We start from the raw sequence: 27,472 nt of genomic DNA, 5'->3' as shown, positions 1-27,472 counted from the left end.
TGTGTTTCCACCAGATGGGCCATGTGTTCTACCATAGATATAGATGTGGATAAACTGGCCTATCTATTAGAATACATAATTAATTTCTATTTAAAAAATATTTTAATAAATAGTAGAAGGCTCCCAGAATTTTCAGAATAATTTCCAAAGCAAAGCACACTTATCATACAACAAGGGAGCAAGTAAGTGATAATGAAAAACTAAAAAAAACCTGTTTCATATGTGCCAAATCCCTTATTTTCAGGGAGCTAATCTTATTGGTGGCCAAATCCCCACGGGCAGAAAAGATAAAATAGCTACGTGCAGCTGAAATGGTACATAGATGGAAAAGACATTTGATCTGAATTTTGCAATTCAGTGAAAAATCTGCCAAAGTTTTGAGGTCCCAGTAAGATATATCATGAACACCACATAATTCTCAAGAATTCAAGCAAGCTTGCAATCAGAGGACAGTCTTCAGTGAGATAAAAGACAAAGTTTTAAGGTAGTTTTTTTTTTTTTCTCCTGCCTTTCTGAGGGGAGTCTTTCAGAACTTGGCTGGCAAAACTCCCAGCTTCAGAGCCTTCCCTGTGCTATGGTAGTAGGTATTTTTTTGTGTGTTTGGGACACGAGAAGAGTCACTTAGGTATCATCTTCTGTTTCTCATAACAAGATAGTGAAGAGATTAAACAGAAGTTAGGAGCTTGAGAGATGTTGGAGAGAACACCTTCTGGACACTGTGTTTAAATCAAACTTGTTTCACCTGGCTTTTGTTTAAAGGGACACAGAACACATAATCAGTGAGGTTTTCTCTATTATTTTTATGGCAGAAACTTCCTAATCCTTCCCAGCACCTTTCTGTGGGAGAGCAAAGGGAGAGTTTGTGTGAGAATTGTAGTCAGTCAGAAAGGAATGCCAAGGCAAGCTAGATAATGGTGAAATTGATGTCTGAATTACCCTTCATGATGTCATCAGGTTAACTGGAAAGACAGAAGTCATCTTTGCAAGCTCACTCTGGATGTTGTCCCAGAAGAATGCACTATCTGCAATGGAAATAAAAAAGTGAGCAGGCTTTTTAAGGCAAGCAAGGTTGGAGTCAGAACTTGATTAGATTTTTATACATAATATATTTTGTGTAATTTGTTGTTTCCAAGGTGTTGGATTTACTGTCTTAACTGAATCCTTCAACTGATGTTGCTAAAGCAAGGGACTGGTGCTGGCAATGAGCGAGGCCAACTGACTTTCAGTGTTACAGCTAGGGTTAGAGCCAGAACAAGACTATGGATCCAATAAACGAGAGGCTGTGGGGTTGTTTAAAATGGGATCCTCAGCTTTGAATACAACAAGAAATCAGGATTGAAATAGAGTCATCTTATGTTATATTAGTACTCGGGGGAGAAGAGCTTTAGAGTTCTTGGAATAATTTATTGCAAATAATATTATTTAGTATGAATATAAACATTTTAAGAATTGAATAATGACCATAAACATTTTTAACCCAGCTCTACTAAATATAAAAAAAAAAAAAAAAAAAACTTAAAATCAGAACTTCTTGCTGAAAAGAAAGAAAAATCAATTTTATAGGCTTTTAATCTTCTCTGTAATTGGAACACAGAATATCTGCTTCTAGTTCCATGAATGGTAGAGACCACTACTCTTACATTTAAAAAAATATTTTGTTTACATGAATTCAATTATACATTAAAGATTTTGCTGCTAGCAGCAGGGAAGAAGATACAGTTTGATTATCACAGCTTGTAGCTCTAAACACACACAAGCTACAATTAAAAGGTTCAAGTCAGAAAAATAAAGATATGTTAATGGACACATTGCTAAAATCACTCTTTAAAAAATAAAATTTTATACCAATTTAAATTAGGAATCATGAAGAAAACATCCTGCTTCCAGATGGACCAACTTGGCAAAACAAGAAAAATACTAACTAAAAAAAAAGATTCAACAGCAATTTGTCCAATAAAGGGAATAAATTGTACCTAAACTACGAAATAGTAGACTCTAACCTGGCAAGCACTCAGGCATATGCTTAATTGTAAACAGGTGAGCAGTTCATCTCTCTTTAATGAGACAACTGAGAAGTGAAATGCACTTATGGGGCTGAGACCTAACACAGGCATTATTGACTAGAGTATCAATGAATTAAGAAAGCAATAAAAAAAGCAGTGTTAGGTATGTACATATTAAATATGTGCGTTTGTGCTATCATGTTTGACAGATTTGCTTCTTCCCCAAGAACTGTGTAGATGAATCCTGCTGTCACCAGGGAGATGGACTACAGGTGGGTTTCATAACCCATCTGGCTTTCTTAATTTGAGCTATCTCAGCTTCTCATCTGATCTCCCTCTGTAGCAAAGAAGGAAGGGAGATGTTTCTAGCAACTGTTTTACCTTTTATCGGCCTTTGGAGGTACTGATTTCTCTCTTTTGACTATAAAAGGTGCCTTGGTGACTCAGCTTACATTAGACTAGACATGCTTAGCTGGTTACAGTTAGGTGAAATTAGGTGTCCTAGGGTCTAGTGATACAGTAAATGAGACAACTATGCACATGTTGAACCTGATGAATCTTATTGCATGGGATGGATGTAAGCATGAAGTTCTATTTTTTTTTTTTTTTAACTCCAGTTCTACAGAATCTGTCACTAACGGCTTCTCAAAGCTTAGACAGCTCTGCCTCACAATGGCACAAAGCAAAATGTATATAAGCATTAAGTTTCTAGCCTGTATGTTTATTACGATGTGCAGTCCTATTGACATCTAAAATTATTTACGTTTATGAGATTGTAAAAAAACTGTCAGCTTGAGATCAGAACAATGGTGGGTAGATGTGAGACTGAAACCTCTCCTGTCCACAAAGCAACAGCCTTCAGCATATATCGCCTGACTAAAATGGCTTAGATGATCGTTCAAATGCATAGCCGCTCAGCCTATGTGATATTCACTGGGTCATGCCAGGGGAATACCTTTTGCAACACACCTGGAGCCAGGCAAATCCTTTGCAGCTTTGGTGCTGATACAATCAGCAGAAATAACTGGGAAATGACTCATGCTGAGAGGTGGATGCTTGCTGCTAAGCCCAGCTTTTAAAATGTACACAGTTTGTCATCATTTTTCATTGTGGTGAATGTGTGTGTCTGGCCATTTTTGTTTCACAGTTGTCTGATGTTTGCCATGGACTCCTTTTCAGCTCGTGCTTCAGTCATTCACTTTTCACTTGAAAGGACGTAATCAGACAAAAATCCCTTCAAAACTGGTTTCACTGAAGAAAAGACCTAAGCAGGAGAAGCAAATATATGAGGTAGGATGGAGAGGAATGTGTTCTGACCCTGAAACATCTGCTCTTTTAAACGTGATGTTACAAATGTTTAACCACATGTGCATCTCTTACTCTTAAAAACTCAGCTAAGGAGGGGGAGATGGGGAGTAGGAGACAAAGAAAATGACATATTAATTATGTTTCCACATGATACTGAGCTGTGAGATGCTGCAAAAGTATACATGATACTGGACAAGAAAAGTAATATGAAAATACCTAGTAAGGCTGAAATTATGGGCAAAATGAGATGCATTTGGGAAAAATACACAGTTGTCTATTTACAGAAAAACACACAGACATATGAATACTAAATATAAAGCCAGAAAGGAATTGAATAAAATTGCAGCTTGAAGTACAGTGTGGCATCACAGGTATGTGCACACGTGAGTCTGAATATGTCATATCACTGAACTTTTCTCATATACAACTGAAGCACATGCCTAGGTATTTTATTAAATAGGAATAGTATGTTTACTACCATAATGGATTTAAACCAGTTTCTGAATGAGGGCTTTTGTCACAAAAAAAAAGCCATTGTCATAATAGGGAAGAAATGCAGAGGCACTCTTCTCACAAAGAGGTGTTGACAGGTTCTCTGCCCACAGTTTCTAAGGGCTCTGGAAGACAATTGTTTTTATTTCAAGTTCTGAATGAACAGAAATAGTACAGAAGCAGAAATGGGAAACAATAAATGAAATATAAGATGAAAAATCTGGCCCAGCCCTCTCAAGTAATCATCTTCAACGTTTTCCTGTTGCTTTTGATTGCAATGGTGAGTGCTACACTACTCCCTGTACGTGTGAAATTCTGAATACAAACAGCCTTCATCTGGCAAAATAAAGACAGTGTGAAATCGCCTTGGAACACAGGTAGGTTTTGGTACCACCTTTCACTTAAAATAGGTGTAAGAGATGCAAGTCTCCATCTTAAACAAAGGCAAATGCAAGTTTGTTAAATATCTAACTTGTCTGCAGAGCATTGGTTTGGTTGATGGGGTACTGGGTACTGTGTGCACAGAGCAGATGTGAGCTCCCACAAAGAAGAAAAGTGTGCAGAAGCGGGCTAGGAAGGAAGCTTCCCCACCACCTGACCAAGCCCCAGTGCATGGAGGTGACGGAAACTTTGGGGCCGAGTATTAGGATATGAATAACAGTGCTGAGGTGGCTTCCTGTATTCCAGGAAGCAGAACTTTGCCCTGTCTTGCAAAGGAACAGAGTTTCACGAAAGGTATTTGCACAGTAGGTCTAGCAAAGCCCTGTTGGGATGAAAGCTGTGACATAATTGCAGTGTCCACAGTCAGAGTCCAGGCTCACTGAAGGAAGGCAAGGGGCAGGGTACCTATCAGGAGCAACAGCTGATTCACAGCTGAAGAGTAACACCATACAGGCTAAGGTAGCAGGAATTCAGGGGAAGTTAAGCATATAAAGTGCTCTGTGCAGTCGTGGTTGGTTTTCTTCTGGTAAATGCCCCGTCACTGCAATGTCTTCTGCAGTGGAGACATACAAAGCACCTCACTCCACCATCAGCATTACTCCCTAACTGGAGCAGCCATCATGTGCAGCCATGCTGAATACAAATTCTTTTGCAAATCCAGAAACACATTAAAAGCTGCTACCACTGCACATCCAAAGGTCTGTACAGACATTAACTAATTAGTCATCCTAATGTTCTTGTGAGACAAGCTGGTAATAGAATCATAGAATGGTTTGGGTTCGAAGGCACATTTAAAGGCCATCTAGTCCAATCCCCCTGCAAGGAGCAGGGACATCTCCAACCAGATCAGGTTGCTCAGAGCCCCATCCAACCTGGCCTTGAATGTTTCCAGGGATGGGGCATCAACCACCTCTCTGGGCAACCTGTGCCAGTGTTCCACCAACCTTATTGTGAAAAATTTCTTTAGTTTTCAAAGAGACAGGGCTGAGGTGAAGGTATTTACGTGGGTCCCATAATGGGTTGGTACATTAAAGGATGAAATCTTCTGAAATTACAGCTTCCTTTTTAAAATCAGGGGTGTGATTCACTTACGGATACCCTTCTGCCAAAAATGTAAATTTATCACTTTACGTTTGTAAAGATCCAGGAATAATTTGAAAAGTACCTTTGTTGCATAAATTCAGGAGTATGGACAATCAGCGATAGCAATTAGTGGAAAAAATATCTTAAAACAACTAAGAACGCTGCTTCGCTGTGGGATAAAAGACAAGAGCAAACTTGCAGTATCGCCTACCTCAGATTAATCACTTGTACAGCACTAATCGTGACTACTAACGAAGACGGCTATAGCCATTAGCCAGCATCTCTAAGCAGTGTTCCTCATTTAGCTGTTTTTAGGTATTAGTAGCTCACTGCCCCGAGGTGGGAAAGCCCCTCAGCGTCTCTCCCAGCATCCCACCTCCCTCCTTGGATGCTTTCCAAGCTTTCCCCACTCTGCCTGCCTCCTCTGGCGGGTACCCCGCCGCAGCCTGGCCCAGAGGAGGCAGGCAGGGTGGGGAAAATCTAGCCAACACCTGCTCCTCCTCCTAGTTTTTCACCCCCTGCCAGCAGCAGCATCCCACCCCCAGCAGAGGAGATGCCCAGCTCTGCTGCTGCCGCCGCCACCTCCCGCGGCGAGGCGCGGTCCCTTTAAGGCGGCGCGGAGCGCACTGTCCCTTTAAAAGGCGGCGGGCGGGAGGCGGCGGCCGGGGCCATCTCCTGCCCGCCGGGGTTGTTTTTTTTTTTCTTTCCCTTTTTCTTTTTTTTTTTTTTTTTTTTTTTTTTTTTTCTCTCTTCCCTTCTTCCCCCCCTTCCTGCCGGCCCGTCGTTCGCAGCCGCCCGTTAAAAAGAGGAGGCAAGATGGCCGAGCTGGGCAGCAAGGGGGTCACCGCCGGGAAGATCGCCAGCAATGTCCAGAAGAAGCTGACCCGGGCTCAGGAGAAGGTAGAGGAGAGGAGATGCGGGTACCGGGGGTGACACTCCCTCCCCAAAGCAGAGATGGAGAAGGGGGGCCAGCTGCCCTCTCTGCCTGCGGATTTAGGGCCCCCCCCTTTGCACCCCGAGGATGCAAAATTTCGCAGTTGTGAGCTGCGAGGGGTTCAGAAACATGGCATCGGATTCGGCTGGGGGGGGCGGGGGGGAGGACAGAGCGCCGCACGTTTGTTTCAAATATGTAGATTTTTATTGTTTCAGGCGGAGCAGACCTTCTTTCGGCGGGGCTGAGGTGGTGCTTTATGCGGCAGATTCAAGCGCAGCGCTGCGTTTTGCGGTAGCGCTCGACGCGTAACCTCAGGGGCGGTGGGGGAAGGAGACGGGCGCTCGCCGCCTCATCTCCCGACGGCGCAGCCCGGCACTCGCCGCTGGCTTTCCTGACCTTCAGCCCCAGGTTTGGGAACGGTGGCACGGCAAAAACCGTACCGTCTTTGAAGATTGTGCTAATGTCTGCTGAGGGAGGGGTTGTTTTCTGAATCCCGGGAGCCGTTTCGCTGCACTCCACCCACTCCTGTGCCAGCAAAAGGTGCCAGGAATAAGCAACGGATCCTTCTCATGTTCATCTCTCTGGCATGCCGCTCCCGGTGCCAGATGCCGGCTCTGTGTGGGGATTATCGGACGTTTTGCGCAGGGACATCGATCAGCTGCTTTTATCCCAGGCACGCTCATCTTGGTTTTCAGTGATTTGCTGTGAGATGACATTGACTGAATAAGGACTGGTGTGTCTTCGAGGGAGGGAGGGGGAACGGATCTGCCCGCTGCTGCTCTCGTTCCCTGGGAGTTATCTTTAGCAGCTAGATTTAATCCAGGAGGTTTGGGATTGGATGCAGTGCTGGCCTGAGCCTCGTACCAGTCGCCGGCACGGTTAGAAAATGCTGCTGGTTCAGAACGACACTCCAAACCTGTTGGGCCTAATTTTGGACATCCTGCTTCCAGTAGTTTAAGCTCATTTACTGAGGCTAGGAGTGTGCTTTCAACTTGCCTGACTGCTTGGAAAAAAAACCAAACAAACAAGTGAATAGCAGATCTAGTATGGAACTGGCTTTGCTCCATACAGTAGAGTGTGGCTACATCTGTGGTCTTTCCCCTTGCTGTGGTTCCAGGAAGGGACGGGACAGGGAATCTGTCTCCTGGTATCTGGTCTACCCTGAACTCATCATAGATGCTAAATTCATTCTGTGTTAGCCACCAGATGGCAACCATATTTTTAGTTCATATTAAGGTAGGTAGTATGGGCTGAGCTCCTTGGCCTGCTGATGAAGTTATTGTATTTATTGGTGCAGCTTGGAGCCAAGTGTGGCCAGCCAGGCCCTTCCCTGGCTTCTTATCTGAACACAGGCAGGTTCTTTTCCTAGGGAGAGTTTTCCGCAAATTCCTCTTAACTGGAAATCCAGTTCACTTCCTTACTTATTCCCTGGTGGTGACTGGGGATGTGGGAACCATGACAACAATAATAACTGAGAGTTTAGCTGTGTATTGCAGGTGATTTGCACAATCTGAAATAAGTTGTTTGTCTCTTTATACAGCAAAAGCACAGCTACTTTTCTTCTAAAGAGAAAAGGAAAACAAAACCCAAAGCGGTTGCCTAATAAGTTAACACACATTCTAGGCCCTTTGGTTGTTGCTGTCCTAATGCAAACAAAATGACTTTGCTCTCTGGGCTCTTAAAAAAGAAAAGAAAATGACATTGCTTGCTTCATTGTCTGCCTGGCCCCTTCATACTGCTGCATCTTCATCGCTAGCAGTTCTTCTTTCATAGAGTCTCAGGTATTTTGCCCTTTTCTCGGAGGGACAGACTTTCACTGAGGCCAATATGTGAATGCTAACTTTCAGCTTGCGAGGAGAGATAGAGCTGAATACAAAGTGAAGAGGAAGGCACCAGTGGTTATGACACCATACTGGTCTTATGATGTTTAGTTTCAAACTGTGATATGTGACACTATGCTTAGGGTAAACCACGTGCCTGGAGGTAGGGGCCAGGTGTTTAAAAAATAAAAAAAAAAGATGAGCAGGAGTGTGCAGAAGCATATCTGAGTGTACAACAGACCAAGCACTTAAAAATGTATTAAGTTTTGGTGAACGGATGCTGAGTGTGGTTGAATTTTCCGTTTTGAGGCAAGTATAGTTTGAGGCTTCAACAAGCTGACAGTGTTCATTTTACGTATCCTCTTTTGATTTGAATCTAGGATAAAAATTCTTCCCTTCAGAGTGGTATCTCCCTCCCAACTTTGAGCCCTGAGGCTTTGACTTCAGCAATTTCCTTCATGGTGAATTTAAGCCTTGTGTTAAGCAAAGAATGATGTCTTTTTGTTCAATGCAGAATTCACACAGAAACACTGTACACATCCTTTTCTCCTTTCTGAGACGGCTATTATGTAAAGTATGTAAGATATTCCTTCAGAAGTATTGTTTGTTTTTAGCCTTTCAGCAAAACTATTGGCTATTTTTGGAAGACACTTTCTCAATTCTGCAGGAAATATGGGGCAGAACGTTTGACTATGCCGTTTGCAAATGGGCTGTGCACCGTTTTAACCTCTCTCTCTATTCAAAGGTAGGCTCAAGTACAATACGTGGCAATAATTTGCCCATTGTCCAGTGAAATGTATTAAATGAGTTGATACTTCTGTCCAGAGGAACCCACCTAACACAAAGGACCCATGCCACTGCTGCTATCTAATGTATCATCCTTTGCAACTAGCACTTAGGCAATTTAGGCTGGAAGTTGCGCTTTGTTCAGCCTGTAGTTAGCTGAAGGGTTTTCAGACCAAGATGTTGAGCTCTGAACCTTTCATAGCTTCTAAACTTTAAAAAATGGAGTAAAATTGTCATGCCTCCAGTGTCATGGTGCCTTGGAGAGAGCCTACTGTTTGCAAGCTCTTTTAAACTTTGCCAGTAAGGATTTGAAGTCTTTTTCCTTTATGCCTGTTAACCATCATTTCAGTTAAAATTTGTATTTCTGCTCTGTGATCAATCTTACACTTTCTACATTTTTAAAAATCTCCCCCATTTTCATAGTTCTCATTTTGTTTGAGGAGTGGCATGTTTCTGGATGTGTCAGTCTGCACACGCACAAACATTTCTGTTTTGAACAAATTAAAATGGCATCTTGGTGACTTGATGCAATCCTGCTTTCTGTCCTTGGCTGGCTTGGTTTATCCCACCAATGTTTACTGACGTTTATGTTTGCAAAGTTTCCCTGATTAAACCTTCTGTCAGGGCAAAGTTCTGCTCTCCTCTGGCTGCACAGTCCAGGGAGGCTGGGCTGCAGCCTTGGTCTCACAAGGGCTATTATGATCATAGCTGTTGGCAGCCAGGCTTGCTGATGCTCATTCCTTGCCCACTACAGTGCAAAAAAAGATGCATGTGCCAGTAAACCAAAGTCTTTGTTAAAGAATTTGCAGCCCAGCAAGGAGACATAACTAGGGACACCGTCCCTGAAAAGGAAGGTGGAGGACTGCTTTTGGCAGGCCACTGTGGCCTGATGTCCCGGTGCTTTTTCCAATTGATTTGTCTCATGTAACAATTGTGGTAGCACAGACTGTGTCCAGAAAGGATCTTTTTCTTTCTCAGAACCTTAGACTTTGTTTCTTTCCCCTTTTAATCCTTTGCTGGACATGAGCAGGTTATTTGGGTGGAACAGGGTTTGCAGAAGGCATGGCTTGTGTTTTGACTTTGCCCTGATAAGACTTTTTTTTTTTTTTTCCCCCCGATAAGGCAGGGCCCATAGATGGAGCATGGCAGGTGAGAACGCCTGAAATGAAATCTCAGCCCTATTGAAGCAGGTGGGAGTCTGTAACGATAAGCATCATCCAAGAACTTTAAACTAAGTTTAAATACAACTGTCTTCAGAATTCATCTATCAGAGGCTGCCTGATCTGCGGAACCTCTGCAGATGAGAGACAAGGCTTTAAGTAAAAAATGGTACTCTCTTATTGAGAAGTAAGTCTCACATCTACCTGCTTGGGAGGAGGGAAGTTGTTTACTGGTTTTCCTTCGAGATCCTCTGTCTCTTCAAAGCTTCTATGGTTTTTGCTTGGCTTTGCCAATCTGCCTTGTTGTGCCAGTGAAGCACAAAAAGCCTAAAGAGCTATTAGATTTGTTCTCTCGCTGATCCAACATGGAACTAACTTTTTTTTTTTTTCCCTGGAGAACTTCCCACAAGACAAGGAAAGGGCTTCTCACTTTATATGTTAGCTTGCTTTCTCAAGAAGGCTTAGGTGACAGGTAGAGTCTCAAAGGTACTTTTTGCCTAAAGGTTGCTGGAAAACAGGCGCTGGAGAGAGGGGGGAGGTCTGAATTAATGCCCCTAACATACAGATGATTCCAGTATGAGCTCAGGCTGTATTGCTGGGTATCAGATCATCTGCATGGAGCAGGGAGGAGGTGAAATAGGAAACCAGGCTCCACATGTTTCCTTGCCCATGGAATAGTTTGATTGGCAGGGTGCTCACAGTGCCCTGCTGAAGGTGCCCCTCTGTCTGGGTGTTGACAACAGATTTCTTCTAAGAAGCGGAATCTCAGAAAAGGATGAATTTTCTGATTGGAAGAGGCCCAGACCTATTCCTGGTCATTTTATCTTCCCTGTAAGTTCTAGTCTTACAGCCAGTCCTCTTCAGTGCAGTTCTTGTGAGATCAAGTTCTGTAAGATCTCTTTTTAATGAAGACTTTTGGTGAGGCCTTAGGCAGGATGGAGTTACTGTTGTAGACCCTATTGCTTGTGTGTCAAAGGTCTGATTCTAGAAGCTTTTGGAGTGATGAGAGGGCAGCTTAGGTTGACAGGTGTTAGAGTAGCTATTTTTTCCTGCTGTTGTGATGGTGACCAGACACCTGAGCTGCCCGCTGTGCGAGTTCTGCAGCTTCGCAAGGATTGTCTTACAGTCCTGGCTGTCTACCTGTACATGCAGGGATCAAGCTGTAATGGTAACTTGACATTATCATGAAGATAGGCTCAGTTTGCCCAAGCAGGACAGACTTGTAGCCCTGTCTTATTCAGCTGGCCACAGCTCAGCACGCGATGCTCCCGAGCGGGCTGGCAAAGCCAGGGTGCGCAGACCAGCTGCTTCTGCGGTGGGATAAGACTGTATTCATGTTGACCAGGAGACTGTGCATTCTGTGCCCCAGACCAATGAGATGGGAACAAATATTAAAATATGAATAAAGCTTCCTCTCAGAGGTGCTAGCAAGTGGAATAGAGCATCAAGGTCCATTTTGACGTTAGCCTGTGTTTTAGCCTTCTCTGAAGGGACTGCGTATTTGCTTTTCTCCAACACCTGCAATATTGAATGCGTGAATGCCAGCAAACCTGTACCATTCTGGCATTCGTACTGCTGAGCTAAAAGGGGATCTCTCTCACAGGAAGGTGTTGGAAGAGAAGAAAGTAATTTACATTGTCCTGCTAGTTAAAATCAATTTTAAATATGGTATTAGTTGGCTATTTAATACTGTCAGAACAGGAGTGAGGAACCTCTGCAGAGTTGCCTGTACTGTTGGCAGCGGTGCAAGGGATGAATAAATCTTGGCAGCTGTTTTTTCAGCAGGTGCATGCAAGTGACTGATGGACTACAGACAGTTCAGGTTTCCCTTGGAACATCTCATGGCTTTGCTAGCCTCTGAAGCTGCTTGATCTTCACAAAACTGTCAAGTACTGAGGGGTAGGTCCCGTCCCTTGTTCTTAGATGAGAATTGGAAACATAGTTATTAGCAGAAATTATTTTGTTTGTTTGTTTGTTTTAGATTACATTTTTATTATGCAAGTTTGCTTGCATAGTTGTGTTTGTTAGTTGCCACTCAAAGTACTTCTCTTTAAATTTGTAGTTCTGTGGTCTGGAGGAACAGCCCTTGTAAATGAGAACAGAAACTGTCCAACCTGAATAGGTTGGACGGTTGTTTAGTTCGTTTTTTTCCCTTTTTAAAGCTTCTCCTTGATTATGTTGGGTGCTTGCATTCAGGAAAGGTTTGGATTCTAGTTATATGTTGAGGAAGACTTGGAAGCCAGAGCTTGGGACACCACGCAGACCGAGGCAGAGGTCACACGGAATCATTGTGAAGCAGCTTTATGAAATGAGGAGTAGGTACTGTGTTTGCTCACACCTCTGCAAGTAAGCGTGTATAATATAGATTTTTCTACTGCTTAGGCTGTACTCGGGTAAACTTTGCTCAGACCTGTGGCTGGCAGGTTAAAGTTTTTGGAAGTCAGCATTTCCAGAGGGATGCAGTAAGGAGAGTCAGAAAAGCCAGACAGTGTCTCCTTTCTTTTTGTCTCTTTCTTTAGAAGAAAGGAGAAGTCAGGGTGGCAGTTTGTTCTTAATATAGGCTGCCAGGCAGGATGGAGAGTGCAAACTTTACCGATAAGGAGGAAAGCAGTACTTGACAACAACTACTAATTCTTCTGTGAAAACTGTGGACTGCATTTAATCTCTCTATACGCAGGTACCAAAATCTGTGTTGGCCTCTCTGCAAAGATTTGACATGCAGATTCAGGAAGCTGGTAACCTGTTCTGAAATTATTTATTTTTTGATAGTTCTTCATTGATCATGTTTGTTTTGTGTATTTTACGTAGCTTTAGATCTTTTTGTTAAACTTGCTTTAAGAGCCACACTAATTTCTCAGTTCTTTTCAAAGTTACCTTTTCAGGAGGCAGATTAGAGGTTGATATAGCCGAAGTACAAACATTTTTCACTGGGCAGTTCCTAACACGCTGCTTTGTAACGGTGGTAGACAGAACCGCAATGCTTGTTTGCCAGCAGGGGTGGAAAGGGAACTTTAATTGTGCAGTAATTACGGTGTTTGAAAACACAGCTAAAAGTGGTTGGTGGTTTATTTTTTTTTTTTAATTATTTTTTTTTAGTTCAGACTACTTGGCTTGATTGCACGTTTTATCAGGCCAGAAACAATAATGCAGGACTTACCTTCAGACTGAGCTCTGAGTTGGTTATTTGCAGAGTGAATAAGCAATTACCTTCCATTGGATTTATTTGGAGCGGTGCCAGTAACAGACGTGAACATATACTGAATAAGGTATAAAGACTGACATTTGAAGAAAATTTAGATCTCCACATCTTTTTTCTTAACATAAATGCTGGTCCTGTAGCTCTCTAGTACCGTTGTAGGTAATGTTACCCACTCCTGTAAGTTATAGTAAATCTTTTTTTCCTACTGGCTCTGGGATTTTGAGTGTGGAACGACCAACCTTATTTCCATTCCTACTTCCTCAGCCATTGGGGAAAAAAAGGGGCAAAGTCTTGAGGGGAAAAATTATTATTCTGTGTATTGAACCAACTTCTACAGTAGGAGAGTACTCTGAGTTTTTCTCCTTTCTGTCTGTTTAGACTGAGTAGCTGTTGCGAAAGGCCAAGCCTAGCTATGTGTTGATAAACTTGAGCCAGTGAAAGAATGTACCCACTCGGATAATGCTTCCCTCATCATGCATACGGACAGTATGATTATTTGTTAGCATCTGCAGTGTGATTGTATTCTGTATTACCAAAAAAGGCCGTTTCCTATCCTGAAACAATTCCAATGTAAATATTGGATAATCTCAGATAATTAAGATACTTCTGGTTTGTTTCAGTAAAATTCTGTATTCCAGAAGAGTTGAAAGGATTTTCAGATATTTTTGCAGAGGTTTGGTAAGGATGGTTTTGTAGACAAGGGTGGAAGGCTATTTTTGAACAGCAAAATTTTTATTAAAATCCATAAGCTGAAGAAATTGGTAAAAGGGATTTGCTTTCTTTGGAGAGGAAGAGCAGCTGTATGTGCAGGGCTGGGAGGGGAGGGTTTGGAGACTGGTGTGGTGGTGGCGGGTCAGAGGTGGGTGACGTGATCAGTTGATCGTAGAGCCCTGTAGTGGTACACTACATCCAGTTGCTCATCGTTTGGCACTTGTCTGTGAATGGCTATCAGAGTCAGTTGCTAGACTAGAACTTTTTGCCAAGCTGGAGGCTTTTGCTCACCTTATTCCCTGACCCTTGGTGAACATAAATAATTCAGGGAGAAAGTGTGTGTTATCAGGGCTGGATGCCCTTATGATAAGGCTGTGGGTATAGTAGGTGAAAAGAGCCGTGTTGCTGTGCTGGATGAAGATGATCAACTTAGAGCTGCGTTGGTCTTAGCTATGTTGTCTGAGCTGTCGGTCCCAAGTCTTCAGTTGAGGCCGTAATTTTTGAGGAGGCTCTTTGAGAAGCACATTGTGGTGGTGTTCCTCTCCAAAGACCATGTGGCCCAAATTCTCAGCGAGTACTCTGGCAAAGAAGCCAATGGGCTTCTCACTGCAGGAGAACTTGGCCCATCAAGCCCAGTTCTCAAATTTGCTGTTACTCATCCTTTAGCTCTTTGAAGCAGAAGCAGTCCTCTAAGGTATGAAAGGAAGAAGAGCTGTTCAAAAGCTGCTTGGCAAGAACAGACAGGAACTGATCATCTGTGTTGCTCCATATGTTCCCACTTCAATGGGACAGGCCACGCTCCGCAACTGAGCCTGGCCATGGAGGGCACTGTTCCTAAATCTTTCCCCCATATCTGATCCCTTGAGGCTATCACCCTCTGGCTCAGGGAGTCCCAGCAGCTGATCCAAATGTCCCTGTCTTTTCCCTTCGACCCATTGTGTATGCTAGGTGTTCCAGATCTGTCCTGCCTTTGAGAAACTCCCATCCTTCTTCAGCAAGGTGGTTGTGAACCCGTACAGGAGCTTTCCTAGCCTCTTAAGGGCTTGGCATCCAGCCTGTCCCTTCTGGAGTCCCTCTCACATCGTTTTGCCTTACAAGAGCTCCTCTGCTCCTCTCCCTCCTAGCACACACCTGCTCCTTTATCTCTTTCTTCAGCTCAGGCTTGTCCCCAGATGCCTTTTACGTTTTGTCCCAATTTGGTTGCTTCATTTTGCATTAGGGCCTGCATAAAAATAAAAATGCTTCTTGCAAATGTATCAGCATTTAAAATGGGTGTTGCAGAGGAGGAGGCGGAGGACTCGAGAAGGGGGATTTGTGCAAACAGCACTATTTATGCTATCAGTTCCTCTTACTCTAGTGTTACTGTTCACTATAGATAGGGTTTAATTAAGCTATGTTAAATGCCTACCCAAGTAACAGACATTGATGTTGCTGAAGTCCTGTTGCCTGGAATGTCATGTTGATGCCAGATAAATTAAGTGGTGCCATTTGGCCTTATTAACTACAGAGCTGCAATGTAGCTGCTACTCAGCTTCACAGTTGTGCCCACTTTTTTTAGTCTCTGATTTGCTATCTGCTTAAGGCCGGAGCAGGCAGAAGGTAGGGTGGAAATTTACCTGCTTTCTTGGATGCTGTGTGACACGTCCTGCCTCTTTATTTTCAGGGTATTGATAGATACATATTCTCCTTAGTCTCTGGCTTGCTGAAAAGCAGGAATTCTGAGGAACTCAGTATTTTTTACCTGTTTGCTTTGAATTAAGAGTGGAAAAACAGTTGCCCAGAAAGTTGTGAATTAGGCATACAATCATACATGGCCAAGATGGCTTGGTTGCACAAGGACACCTGACAGCTGTATGTTGAGTGGTCTGTCTCTTGTGCAGTTATGTGGTAGAGTGATAGATGTGCAGCTCTTGCACCCTGAACTTGACAAACCAAGGCTGAATGGTCAAGATGACCCTGATAGAGCTTGTGTTTTCTGGTGAAGCTGTGAGTTTTCAGCACCTCTGGTATCAGGCTACCTGCTTAAGGTGTCAAAGTTGAAGCATTCAAAGTCTGAAAACTCTGGCTTAAGTTCTTAAGATTCTTAATCTCCCACGCTTCTAGAGGTGGGTGCCTGCTTCTGGCTCTGGGTTTGGTCTGGTGGAAGAAGTCAGCACTTCCAAATGGTTATCCCGCTACCCTGTTTCCTGCTCTGCGCACCTGCTGCTGGAGCACGTTGTGTGAGTCTCCATCCCCTTGCCTCTAGAGAAAATCTTGTCTTTGTCAGACCAACAGTTTGAACTGACCCAGCCACTCCCACTGGGACAGCAATTTCATATCACCCTTAAACCACACCTCCAGCTGCTTCTTTTCTGCATGCTGATGCCCCATTACCATCCCTTTGGTTGTGCCACTTTACCCATTTGTCTTTCGAGCCTGTCCTCACAAATAGATGCATTTGATAGTAAGTTCTGGGTGGGGGACTATGGGAGAAGCAAGAAGCACAGGGACAGGGGAAAGACTAGCAACCTAGAGTGCTCGAGAGAGGATCTGCCCTGAGGTAAGGTTAAAATGGAAGTAAGCCCAGGTTAGACCCGATGCAGTTATGGCCAAATCAATGCAAGTATGACTGAATCGGCAGGACCAGGAGGCAGTGGGGTGATGCCTGAGCTGGGGCAGTGATCTCTTTCCTGGCCCAGCTCAAGTAGACCAATAGCTAGCACCCAGCTTCTTAATTTTGCATTTTCTTTCCTTTATATTCTGGCTCTCTGAAACTCTTGACAGAAAGATATAAAACAGATGAGGACAAAATTGAAAGTGAAAAGTCTAAATGGCATTTGCCGGGGTTTGTTTTTATTCTCAGAAGCTTGAGTGTTGAAAAAGCAGGGCATTTCCATGTTCTCTTTAAAGATAAACAGGGGGGTGAAGAGTAATGGATAGGAGAGGGAGATATCTATGTGTTCTTTTTAGCTGCTAAAATCTTTCAAGGAAAGGAGAAGATAAATAAAAAGCAGTATATTTTCCCAGTAAACTTCCATAAGGAAAGGCAAGCTCGTGCATTTATAGAAGGGGGGGAAAAAAATCCACTTTATAACACAGGGAGTTAAACCTGGAGGGATGATGATGTATCTATCAGTCAAATGTTTGGGGGTGAGTGAGGAGTGGGGACATCGAGATATCTGAGGAAGAAAAAAGCAAGAAGTATTCTTCTTTCAGTTTCTTGTATACAGTTGGTTATAGCCAAGAACCAACCCTTGAATTTATGCTAGGGTACAAGCTTAGTACATGGGTTGTAGCTCTCATACAGGGCAGGCAGCCTAATGCAAAATTATCTCAAGAAATGAGAGAGAAATACAGGAGTAACGTAACAAGACTGAATCAGCTAATGTAGCAGGAGCCTTTTGAAGGTACTTAGATGGTCTAAGGGTAGACAGACCCTGAACTGTATGCTAGTGTGTGAGTGTAGCACATTGTGACTGCAGAGACCACGCTATGACGTCACGTCAGTGAGAAGAAAAATTGCTCTTCTGTACTGTCAGAGCACCTCTCCTGCTGTGTTATGACTTAACTTAGACTTGAATGATGCTAGAAGCTAAACTGCAAAAATTGGTGGGGGCCTGGGGGGAGGAAGAAACGGCTTAAGATGTTGAAAACGGTCGAGGGCTAAAAACTTCCTATTAAAAAAATCCTGGAACATCAGGATTTGGGTCAGTGCTATATGCACATCAGGTGCCCCAGCCAGTTCATCAGCTCAAGACTTGTCCCTCTTCTCAGTGCCCTCTGTGGGAAAGATGTTTGATTTGAGCCTGTGGTTACATATGTAAGGGAACCGTTCAGCTTAACTGATTTGCCAGATGCGAGAAGGTGGTGAGAGATAACGCTTGCAAAACATCCAGAGAACCCTAGGTTTATTTGTGTGTTTTTGTAAGCATGCTGCAGAATTGCCTTGAGGAAAATAGCTCTTGCATCCTGGAAATGTACAGTGTATTTTCCTAAACTGCAAGTGTTGCTGTTTTCTTGTGCAAAGCAGTCCTTCTGAAGGCTGATATTAGAAATATAGAAGGTGCATTAATTTTCTCTTGCAACAACAGATTTTTAAGCTAGATCTTTATTTCCACTCAGATTTCAGTTTAGATCAAACGACTAATATTCACCTGTTTCCATGACCAGCTTTATGTTGCTGTGGTGTTGGGCCAGTCTTCCTCTTGTACTGGCCTTTTTGTCATTGTGAGAGCAGTTTCAAAGAGGTTTGTGCTACATCTTCGCCATTTCTGAAAGTGTCACTTGAGGGATTTTTATCTGTTTAAGTAACCACATCCTTAAGTTAGTGCCCTGTCTTAACAGGTAAGGCTCTTCCATCACCTCCATTTCTGTTTGTTTCATTTGTTTTTACCGTAAGCAGCAGCATAAATCAGTTGTTATGGTCAAATTAAAACACTTTGTCTTTATCCTTGATGGCCAGGCTCCTGGCTGAATTCACAGCTGATCTTGGAGCTCCAGCTGGCACGCGTGGGTGAAAAAGCTCCCCCCTCCCAGCGATTCGTGCGCATAGTAAGCTGCCTGTGACTTACTGCATGTAAAGGGGAATGAGGAGTGAGGCTACAGCTGCACAGATTAATGAAATCTAACTGATTCTCTTTCTGGGACGAAAGAGAAAGCAAAATGATGTTGCAATTCCTTGCCACCTTAATTAATTTGATGGTATTTGATGGGTGCTAACAGCAGCTTTCCTTTTCTGCTGGTTCACGGGTCACCAGTGTGGTTTCCCCTGTGAGAGGTGCCAAAGCCTCTTTTCCAGTTCCTGCTCAAAGGTGAGCGCTACCAGGGAGGGGTTACTATTCAGAAAAGCAGTCTGTTGTGATGCTGAAGAGTCTGAGTGGCTGCTTCTTCAGTCTCTCCATCTATCGACTTTGACAACTGTATCACAGTACAGTACATGGATACCAATGACCTGAACAACTTACAGGGGGAAGGAGGGGAAAATGATGCTGGTAGCACTTCTCAAGATTATTTTCTTCTGCATGAGGACAAATGATTCATCCAAATTCACTCTTGCATTACGTGAGAAGATGTCCAGGGTGGTATGGGAAGGGAACACTCTATTCAGGGCTGCAGTAAGTTGCTATTCAGCCAGCTACCCCTCGGTATGCCAGGAAGCTCTTTAAGCAGAATTGCCCTTTCTGCAGTGCTCATGTCTTGTTCTGGGGAGCTGACTCCGTAATGGACTATTTGGAGTCTCTAGAGCGTAATATTCCCAATTACATTACCTGCAGGGTCACCGTGCCCTCTTACACAGCTTGCAGCCAGAAAGTGGCTTTGCCCTGTCATAGTTATATGCTTAAAGAGCATTACTCTGATTATCCAGGAGGGCAGATTAATGGGAGTTGATGGGTAACTGGAGGAAGGGAGAGGTCCTCGGAGGGGAATTTGAGTCGTCAGACTTGGTATGTAGAACAGTGCGGTCTGCTCATGAAAAAGTAAAGCAAAGAAACAGGTCTGGGGGAACTGTCCTGCCTTGAAAAACTGGAGGAGGCAGATAGGAAGGTGTTTGCATGGGAAACTGGGTCATTAAAGTTGTCACTAGTGAGTTGTAGTGGTGTTTGAGGGTACTCAGTAAAGTCTTCTGGAATAAAATGTTGGGGAAGAAAAAAAAAATCCTTCTATCTCTCTAGATATTGGCAGCTAAATTGTAATTGCTCTGAAACCTCTGTTTTCTAGCTCCAGCACTCTCCCATTGTGTAAGAGGGGCTGAGTCCTACTTGCTGGGACACTGGGATCACAACTGGGAGGCAGCTGGACGTTCCACAGCGGCTCAATCTCTGGTACCAGTCATGAGTGCGCAGGGTTGGTGAGGAGTTGTCCACCTCTGTGGTGAACAGAGGAGGCCATGTGGCAGAAAGGAATGAAGGAATGACCTGACCATCAGAAAATTCTGATTCCCTGTGGCTGAGAACAGTAGTGTGTTGTACAAGCTGCTTGATGAGGAGAGGAATGGAAATGGTCTTCTAGTTGCAGGAGAAGGAACTAATGTGTTTTTAGAGAGCTGAACAGGAGCAGGATCCAATTGCGCTAGGGATAATGAAGAAGAGGAGAGAGCAAGGGCTGGAGTAAGGCTTCCAGAGATGGAAATGAGACTTTCTGCAGGGGAAGTGAAACTAGTGCCAGTTCTTACCTAAAGAAGTGCTACTCTAGAAGGACAGGAAAGAAAGGGATTGCCAAAGAAATCCCTAGAGAGTGATGATCTGCCTTGTCTTTCTGGAATGTGTGTTTGCAGGGACAGAGTCCTGCCCTTGAACAGCCCTTAACACCTCTGCTGACCTTGGCAGGAGTTAGCGTGTGCGGTGCTAACTGGGTCTGTCTTCAGAGCCCTGGAGACACAGATATGTGTGCTACCTGGTCCAGCGAAGTAATGGCAATGCAAGTTGTTTTCCTGGGTGAATTAAAGTTCACTATCATGAATGGGGCTGTGAATGAAAACCAGGATGCGATGATGGACTGGCAAGCCTTGGAAATAGTCCTTCTTGAGAGCCTACAGTACTTGCCTGCCAGCCTCCGCTGATGGGCAGTGGGATACAAAGGGACAGCTGAGGGTTTTGTTGAGGGAGGCACCCTGCAGCCCATTCTTCAAGCTTGGGGATGGCATGGGTCCGAAGCCAGTCATACTGTAGATGTGGAAGAGCGTCAAAAGCTTTGATGAATGTTTTTTAGCCAGAATGTGTAAGGGCAAGGGTTGAAGGGCTAGAAAAAAATATTTCTGTGTTTTCAGTCTCCTGATGCTGAGGAGCCAGGTGTCCTCTTCAAGGGATGACTAATTCCTTGTTTCATGGAGTGCAGAACAGAAAGCAAAGCATTTTTTTCTTCATCAGATGAAACAAGTACTTGTTTTTGGAGGTGAATTTGTCATACTTGGAATCTGCTGCCTTCATAGCTTCCTCCTCTGTTCCCCCTTGAGCTGTTGTGGGTCTGTTGAGCTGGTAGTAGATCTTTTCTGTGATGAGGCAGCTGCGGAAGATGCGGGAAGGGGAAGCCTGGGTTCTGAAAGGTATGTAGACTCTTGTGCCATGCTTAAGTGCTCACCTATCTCTGGATGATGAAGATTAAAACATGGAAAAGGATGTGTGTGGCAATTTTTCCTTCATGTCTCCCCCCTACTGCCACTTGCCTTAATTTTCCAACTGTAGTAACCCTCTGACAATAATTTTAATCATAGAATGTTGTCCCCAGTGGTAACGGTAGCTCTTCTGACTACATGTGCAGGTACCAACCTGGATAGATTTTTTTTTTTTTTTTTAGTGTGTTGTGTTGAAGCTGTGGCCAGGATAAGCGAGAGTGTTAACAACTAGCTGGAAAGTTGAGAAGACATGTGAAAACAGAATCTGTTTTCATGGTGACAGGCTGAGAGATGAAAATTCATATATAATGCTTTCTGTTGCCTATGCTGTCTGGCTTTGCTGCTTCCTTACTAAAATCCCTTGATCTGCTTTCTGTTTGTTGCTGTCATTCTCTCTAGTGTTTCCTCTAGCTGTCAGTCAGGGATGGCTTGGATTGATTTTGCCATTTGTTTAAACAAAAAAAAAAGGTGCAAGTCAGGATATCCTCTGCTGAAGTCAGCTGTGGCTGCTCTGGGAGAGTCTTGCAAAGCAGAGAAGAGGAGGAGGAGATGATTTGAGGTCAGTCAGTTCCCCTGTCCTTGTGCTTTGTCCATGAGGCGTGCTGGATGATGCAACTCATTTCTTTGGGCTTCAGAACTAGTTCTAGCTAGTAACATGTGGATGGGGAAAAAAAAAAAAAAAAAAGAGAGGCTTGGAGAAACTGTTGTGTATTTACCTGTGTTAGTGTATCTTGGGACGAATATCTGTGCCCCCTGGATGCTTCAATCCTGTCTCTCTCAAGCAGTAGATCTCACTTTGTCTGAGAATGACCCTGTAGGAATATTCTTTTGAGCCCTTTAGACTGGCTTTCACTGCACAGTTGGTATCCTTGCTTTTCAGAAAGAAAAGACCTTGTGTGGCTGAGATTCAGCCTGTGCAAAGCTGACTCAAGGTTGCAAAAGTAAACAGAGTTTTTCTTCCTGCCTTCACCGTCACCCAGTTCTTCAAAGCTGGAAGGCTGAAAGAGAGCTGGGAACACAGGCAACATCTTTGTCTCCTCCAGCAAGAGCTGGGCTTGCCTGTGTGTCAAAAGTCTTATCTTGCAAGTGTGTACTGATAACACAATGGTCTCAGCAATGGTAAGGAACAATTTTCGGGAGTTGTGAAATCGTGCACTTGATTTTTATCATGCCTCCTCAGGGGCTGTGTGAGAATACTAGCCCCACTACAATAGAAAGGGAAGGTGGTGATATGGAAAGACCTCATGATTTGTACAAAACAGAGCATCTATGACAAAAGTAATTTTTCAGTGCAAGCTTTTCCTGATTTTGAAGGGAACTATGACAGTTTCTCCATTCCTTCTGTAATAAAAATTAATGTTTAGTATTGATCTACATGTAATTTAGGGTTGCTTTGTACCACTATTGCAGACTCCTAGTGTTGGCACAGACAAGTTACTTGTTCTCTAGAGATCTCATTCTGACATCTACAAATGATAAAGTGATTCTGTGCTGGCGTGAAAAAAATCTTCGAGTGTGCGCAGGAGCCGTCGTGCATAGCCTGCTCCCTTCCTGACAGTGCCATTGCAATGCGGGTAGGACTGCCCTGCTCTCTGTAGCAGGAATTTATTAGGTTTGGGTTGTCTGTGGTGGTGAAGATTGGCAGAGAGAGACTGCCTGACTTCAGCTGGCATCTCTGGCTTATTTATGTCTCTGCTCTGGAGTCTGAGATGAGAAAGAAAGTGTTTTGTTTGTGCTTGCAGTGCGCTGGGGCAGTACCGGTGCTTCTGTGTGCTGCATTTGTTTCTTTTGATACAGAAGGAGGTTCTATGTCTGTTTTAGAGGAAGTTGTCCTAGCATTGCATGCACACTGGCAAGTGCATATGGAAAAATATCTGCAGCTGGATATTTGTGCTTCACAAGATATTGATGATCAGCTCTGATTCAGTATACATTTCTCTCCTTTCATCTGCTTAGCGAAGAACCTAACTTCTTGATAGCATCAGCTGCACATCATGAAAGTTCCTCCCTCCAATCACATCTTCCTTTCAGTCCCTGCACAGTAATCTGCAGCCATCACTGCAGCTGGTGAGAAGCCAAGTGCTTAAAGGCCTGGATGCGCTCGTCAGACAGCTCTCCAGAAGAAGGGCTTTCCGCACCGAGATCCAGGGCAAGCACCAGGAGCCTGGTCCTGGCGCTGTGCTCCCAGCTCCTTTTGTTGTAGGAAGAAGCGCCCCTGTTTTGACTGTTTCTGCTCTTGGAAAAACTTAAGCTGTCACATCTTACCAACACTCTGGATTTTCTGTCCTCTAATTCTAGACCAGCCAAAACACAGGCAACCAAGCCTCTCTTCTAAGCTAAGACTTCTTTCTCAGGATCCATATTTTCCCATAGTAATATCTATGTAGTTATTGTTCTAGATCCTCCTTGCTGTAATTTTTCTTTCTCTTCCTGTCATTTCTAACCTTTGCCTGTGGCAGCGATGCAGTCAGACCAGAATCCAAATGAAGCTGCCTCTTTGATCCTTGCCTGCATTTAATAATAGAGCTGTGCTCGTTACTGAGGAGATAACATAACAAGGTGCATTGGCTCTTCTCTCATCCAAAAGTTTAATTAGAGATTTGGGCAGTATACAATAATCTCTGTGCTGTGGAGTGGTTGTATGGAATGAGGGACCCCGGATACTCAGATAGGCATTTGGATACTCAGGAGTGCATCTCCTGCTAGGTAATACTTGTTACTGTTGGTACTTACTATACCTAAATGAAAGGCATGTGGTAGATATGGCACAGAGTTCATGATGCCTGTGAAACCTCTGGGTTCTGTGTTTTGTTTTCCTGGGAGCATTTGATGTGTTTTGGTACACAGTACAAACGGTTTGGCTATGCCAGAGCTGAATGTTGTTTCTGTGGAGTGGCTAGATAGAAGCTGGGCACACAGAAGTGCTTTGGAGTTTTGCTGTTACAGATTTATCTCCATAATTTTGAGTCATACTCTATGTGGCTTAGAATAGGAGATTCCCACTTCTTTATTTTTTTAAACACTTGAATCTCGGTGAAACCTTGAAGCATTATAGAAAGTGTGCAAAAGCTGAGGTTTGGAAATGGCTCTTGGTGAATGAAGCCAAAGTTTTCAGTAAATAAACTAGTTCCTAAACCATTTTGGATTTGAAAGAGTTTGTCTGAAAACATGACTGACTTATCTGCATCTCCTTTGTATAATCAGGAGTTCAAAAAAAATTTGAAATGCCAAGACTGGAATTCACCGGCTTATCTTGAAACAGAAAAAGGCTTGGCTGTGGTTCCCCTCTTTAGAAATGGGAGTGCATTTTTAGTTCTGTAGAAATACAAGTTTGGCAAGTCTAAACCGTGATGTTTTCCAGGGACTTCATGTATAGAAATGGGACACATTCTGTTCAAACTGCCTAGCCACTGAATCTAGTCCTGCAGCCAAAGATCCACCCTCACAGGCAGTGTGACTTAGTGGAAACAGTGGCCAACACTCTGTAAGAGAACGTAAGTAGGCAACTGCTGCTGAGAAAACCAGTTCCACCCCTTGCGAGCCAGGCTGGGACATCAGAAAGCATTGATTACTTTTAACCTGATCTGTATTGCTATTTTTAATTGAGGTTCTTCTCTCAATCCTGTTTGGCACATGGTCACTGAAATGCTTGGGGTAGCACAAGGGGAGACAGTGATGTAGGGGCAGGAAAGGGAGTGGGAAATGAGTCTGTTTCAGTGGCCTTGTTGGGGAACCTTTAAGTATTCATGAAACTATGGCCTCTCCAAAGACTCCTCTGTGCTTTGAGGAATTCTCCAGTCCAAGGCAAACTTTCTTTTAGTTGTGCGAGCAGGATAGTTCTGCTGTGGAAATGAGGATGGAGGACGTGCTCTATCAATCTGTGCTGGAGAATGTACTTCAAAGAAGTGTCATACTGTTTCTTGCAGGAGATGAATTAGAGCAGAGCTTTCAGCCTGGAAACTGTGACCATCACATCTCCCCAGAAGTGATTAGGTGACAGTATTTTTGAATGCTTTGTGTAAATAAATTGTCTACAGAAGATGGCTTCCACATCTCCTAGGCATTGCCTGAAGGTTTTTAGGATGATACCCTTCTTAAAAGCTCAGGTCCCTTTGACATGTGGCCCCCGTCAGTGCAAGTCAGAGGTGCACAGAAGGCAGGAGCAGCCCAGCCTATTCTTTCCTCTCCCGTCCTGTTTCCTAGTGCTGCTGGAATCGATCCCTGTTGGTTCTGGCGCGGCCGTGCTGAAAGCCACCTGGGGACAAAGGCTGCTTTTGTTGGGAGCTGCAGCCAGGCGCATGGACGTGCTTCTCGGCACTTGCCTCTTCCCGGGGCATCAGGCAGTGATTTTGCTGCCTCCTGGAATGCGTGTCCCTCAGCTCGGTGTTGTGGCACTGGCCAAGGAGTGTTTCCCCTTGTCATATTCTGGGAGAGAGAGGAGAGAAAAGGCTTTGAGTAAAGTGGTGGTTGAAGTTTGCACAAGAGGAAGCTAAATACTAGGTGCAGCCAGGTGCAGATAGCAAACAGTGAATCAGTAGGGACAAATAGCCTTTGTTCCCTGTTCTCTTATGTCTTCACAGTTAAAGATACTTTCTACATCTAAATCTCAGTTGTGTCTGTGGTTGGCTGTTTTTTTTTCCTAAAACCTGTCTCTGTTCAGACAGTACTAGCATATAATACTTTTGAAGCTGTGCAGGCTGCACATCACTAATACTGAAGTGCAGTGGTTGCTGGGGAGAGGTGTTGGAGGAGCAGGTTAGGATGGGAGGCATGAGCTGGGGAACACCCACCTGCTATAAGGAATTCTCTCTCTTCTTTCCCCTCCATGGGAGCACTTCAGGTTTTGTCCCTGCTTGGCTGTGGTCGCAGAGCTGTTAAAGGAGAGGAAAGCGAACCCTGGCAGGATAGGGTCCAGCAGGGAGGCTTTGTTCTGTGCCGTGACTTGTGGGGAAGAGAGACAGCAGAGGGTGTCTCTTGCCAATGAGGTGTCAAAAGCTCACATTTAGGCTTTGAAACGCTGTCTCCCGTGCCCAGCAGGTACTTGCAGCATTATCCAGTGTGGTGGGGAATTGGGCAGCTGCTGCAGCAACTGTTGACAGCAGCCTCAATGCCTACACCTTTTTCTCGCAGGTGATGGTAGAAGTATTTAGGTGATGGCCCTTGCCTCATGGGAGTGAAGGCACTGAGCGGTGTGCACATCATGTTGTTTTTCTGAGCTATTAGTGTGGATAGCAGCAGCCATGGAACACTTGCTGGTTGCTGTCATGATTAATTTTTACTAAAATCATGCCAAGCCAAAATTAGTATGTAGGAGCTGCCCAGGAGGCTGATGTGACTGTACTGGAAAGACATCTGTGTGGGTTAGCACGCGTCACGCTGACGCCCTCTGCACTGGGGAGCGAGGTATGTTTTTGCCTGCTTGCAGCAGTTCCTTGCAGTCACAACACGTGTGTTGCTGAATGTGAAGGTTAGGGGCTGGGTTGGGAGCCTTACTGGATGTATAACATGGATGTGCCGTGTTTGGACAGCTGTATTGGCAGACCTGGCATGGCTCTGTGTTTGGGGATCAAGAAGGGGATGTTACTTAATTCCCCTGACTTCTGCCTGGGAATTACAGAAGACAGAGAAACTTTTATAAGCTTTTTGGGAAGAAGACTCCTCATCAGTATGGTTCTTTTGTTTTTTACCCCACTCATGCCAGCTTTAAGTCTTTATTCATAATTGGAGTAGATTGTCTTGTGTTAGTCTAATGAGGCTTGTTCTTTTGTCAGACACACAAGGTACTGGCTGCTGTTGGAGGGATTAGACCTGACAGACTGTGAGTTGTGTCTAAGGTGAAGTTTTTTTTTCCATCTCCTTAGCTGAGCAGTCTGCAAATGTGTCAGTGGCATTGAAGGACGCTCCCTTAAAACCATTATGATGAATACACCTCATAAAAAAAGTCTCATCCACGTTCTAGATGAACTAGTGCAGGGCTTCAAACCTTTTCTTGCATTATGGGGCCTTAATTTTCTTTTCCAGGGTTTTGGTCTTCCCTGTAAATGCCAACTATACAGCTTGCTTTCTATAGTTGTTCCTCATGGGCCTTGAATTCTGCAGACCACATGCTGAAAACCACACGATGTTCTCTTACGTTTATTACCAGATCTGCAATTTCAATCAACCCAGTATCTTCTGGCCTTGCTGTCTGTGTAACTCCCTGTGCTGTTTATACTTTGAGATTCTAAGCAAATAGTAACATGTAGGCAGGTACCTGTAGTCCTCCCACATGTGCTTGAGTTGTCCTCAGCCTGCTTCTCTGAGCAAAGAGTTTTCAAATTCCCTCTTTTGAAAGAGAATTTAATTTAAAAGCTGAAGTCTGTGCATATGGCTCTGATTCTGTGTGTCCCTCCTTGAGCTCTCTTGCCCCCCTACTCCAAGACCGAATCAGCTGTTGGTGCACGAA

General features: G+C 44.0%; 1 protein-coding gene across 10 annotated transcripts in view; it reads left to right on the top strand.

The window, feature by feature from the left end:
* The first annotated feature begins 6,006 nt into the window (after positions 1–6,006).
* The window catches only part of BIN1 (bridging integrator 1), a 95,966-nt gene continuing 74,500 nt past the window's right edge, over positions 6,007–27,472 (top strand). For 9 of the 10 annotated variants that reach the window (XM_086750613.1, XM_086750612.1, XM_086750611.1 and 6 more), the window contains exon 1: positions 6,082–6,227. In XM_086750613.1, the coding sequence (XP_086606739.1) occupies positions 6,144–6,227 (84 nt within the window). In that variant the 5' untranslated portion in view covers positions 6,082–6,143. Of the gene's footprint in view, positions 6,228–27,472 lie in introns of all 10 variants that reach the window. The other variant, XM_086750607.1, reaches the window with a different exon arrangement.

The sequence above is a fragment of the Chlamydotis macqueenii genome, chromosome 6 (genome assembly GCF_036417535.1).
Source record: "Chlamydotis macqueenii isolate bChlMac1 chromosome 6, bChlMac1.mat, whole genome shotgun sequence".
In the NCBI taxonomy this organism is placed as follows: Eukaryota; Metazoa; Chordata; class Aves; order Otidiformes; family Otididae; genus Chlamydotis; species Chlamydotis macqueenii.
This window is presented reverse-complemented; position numbering and strand designations above follow the sequence as displayed.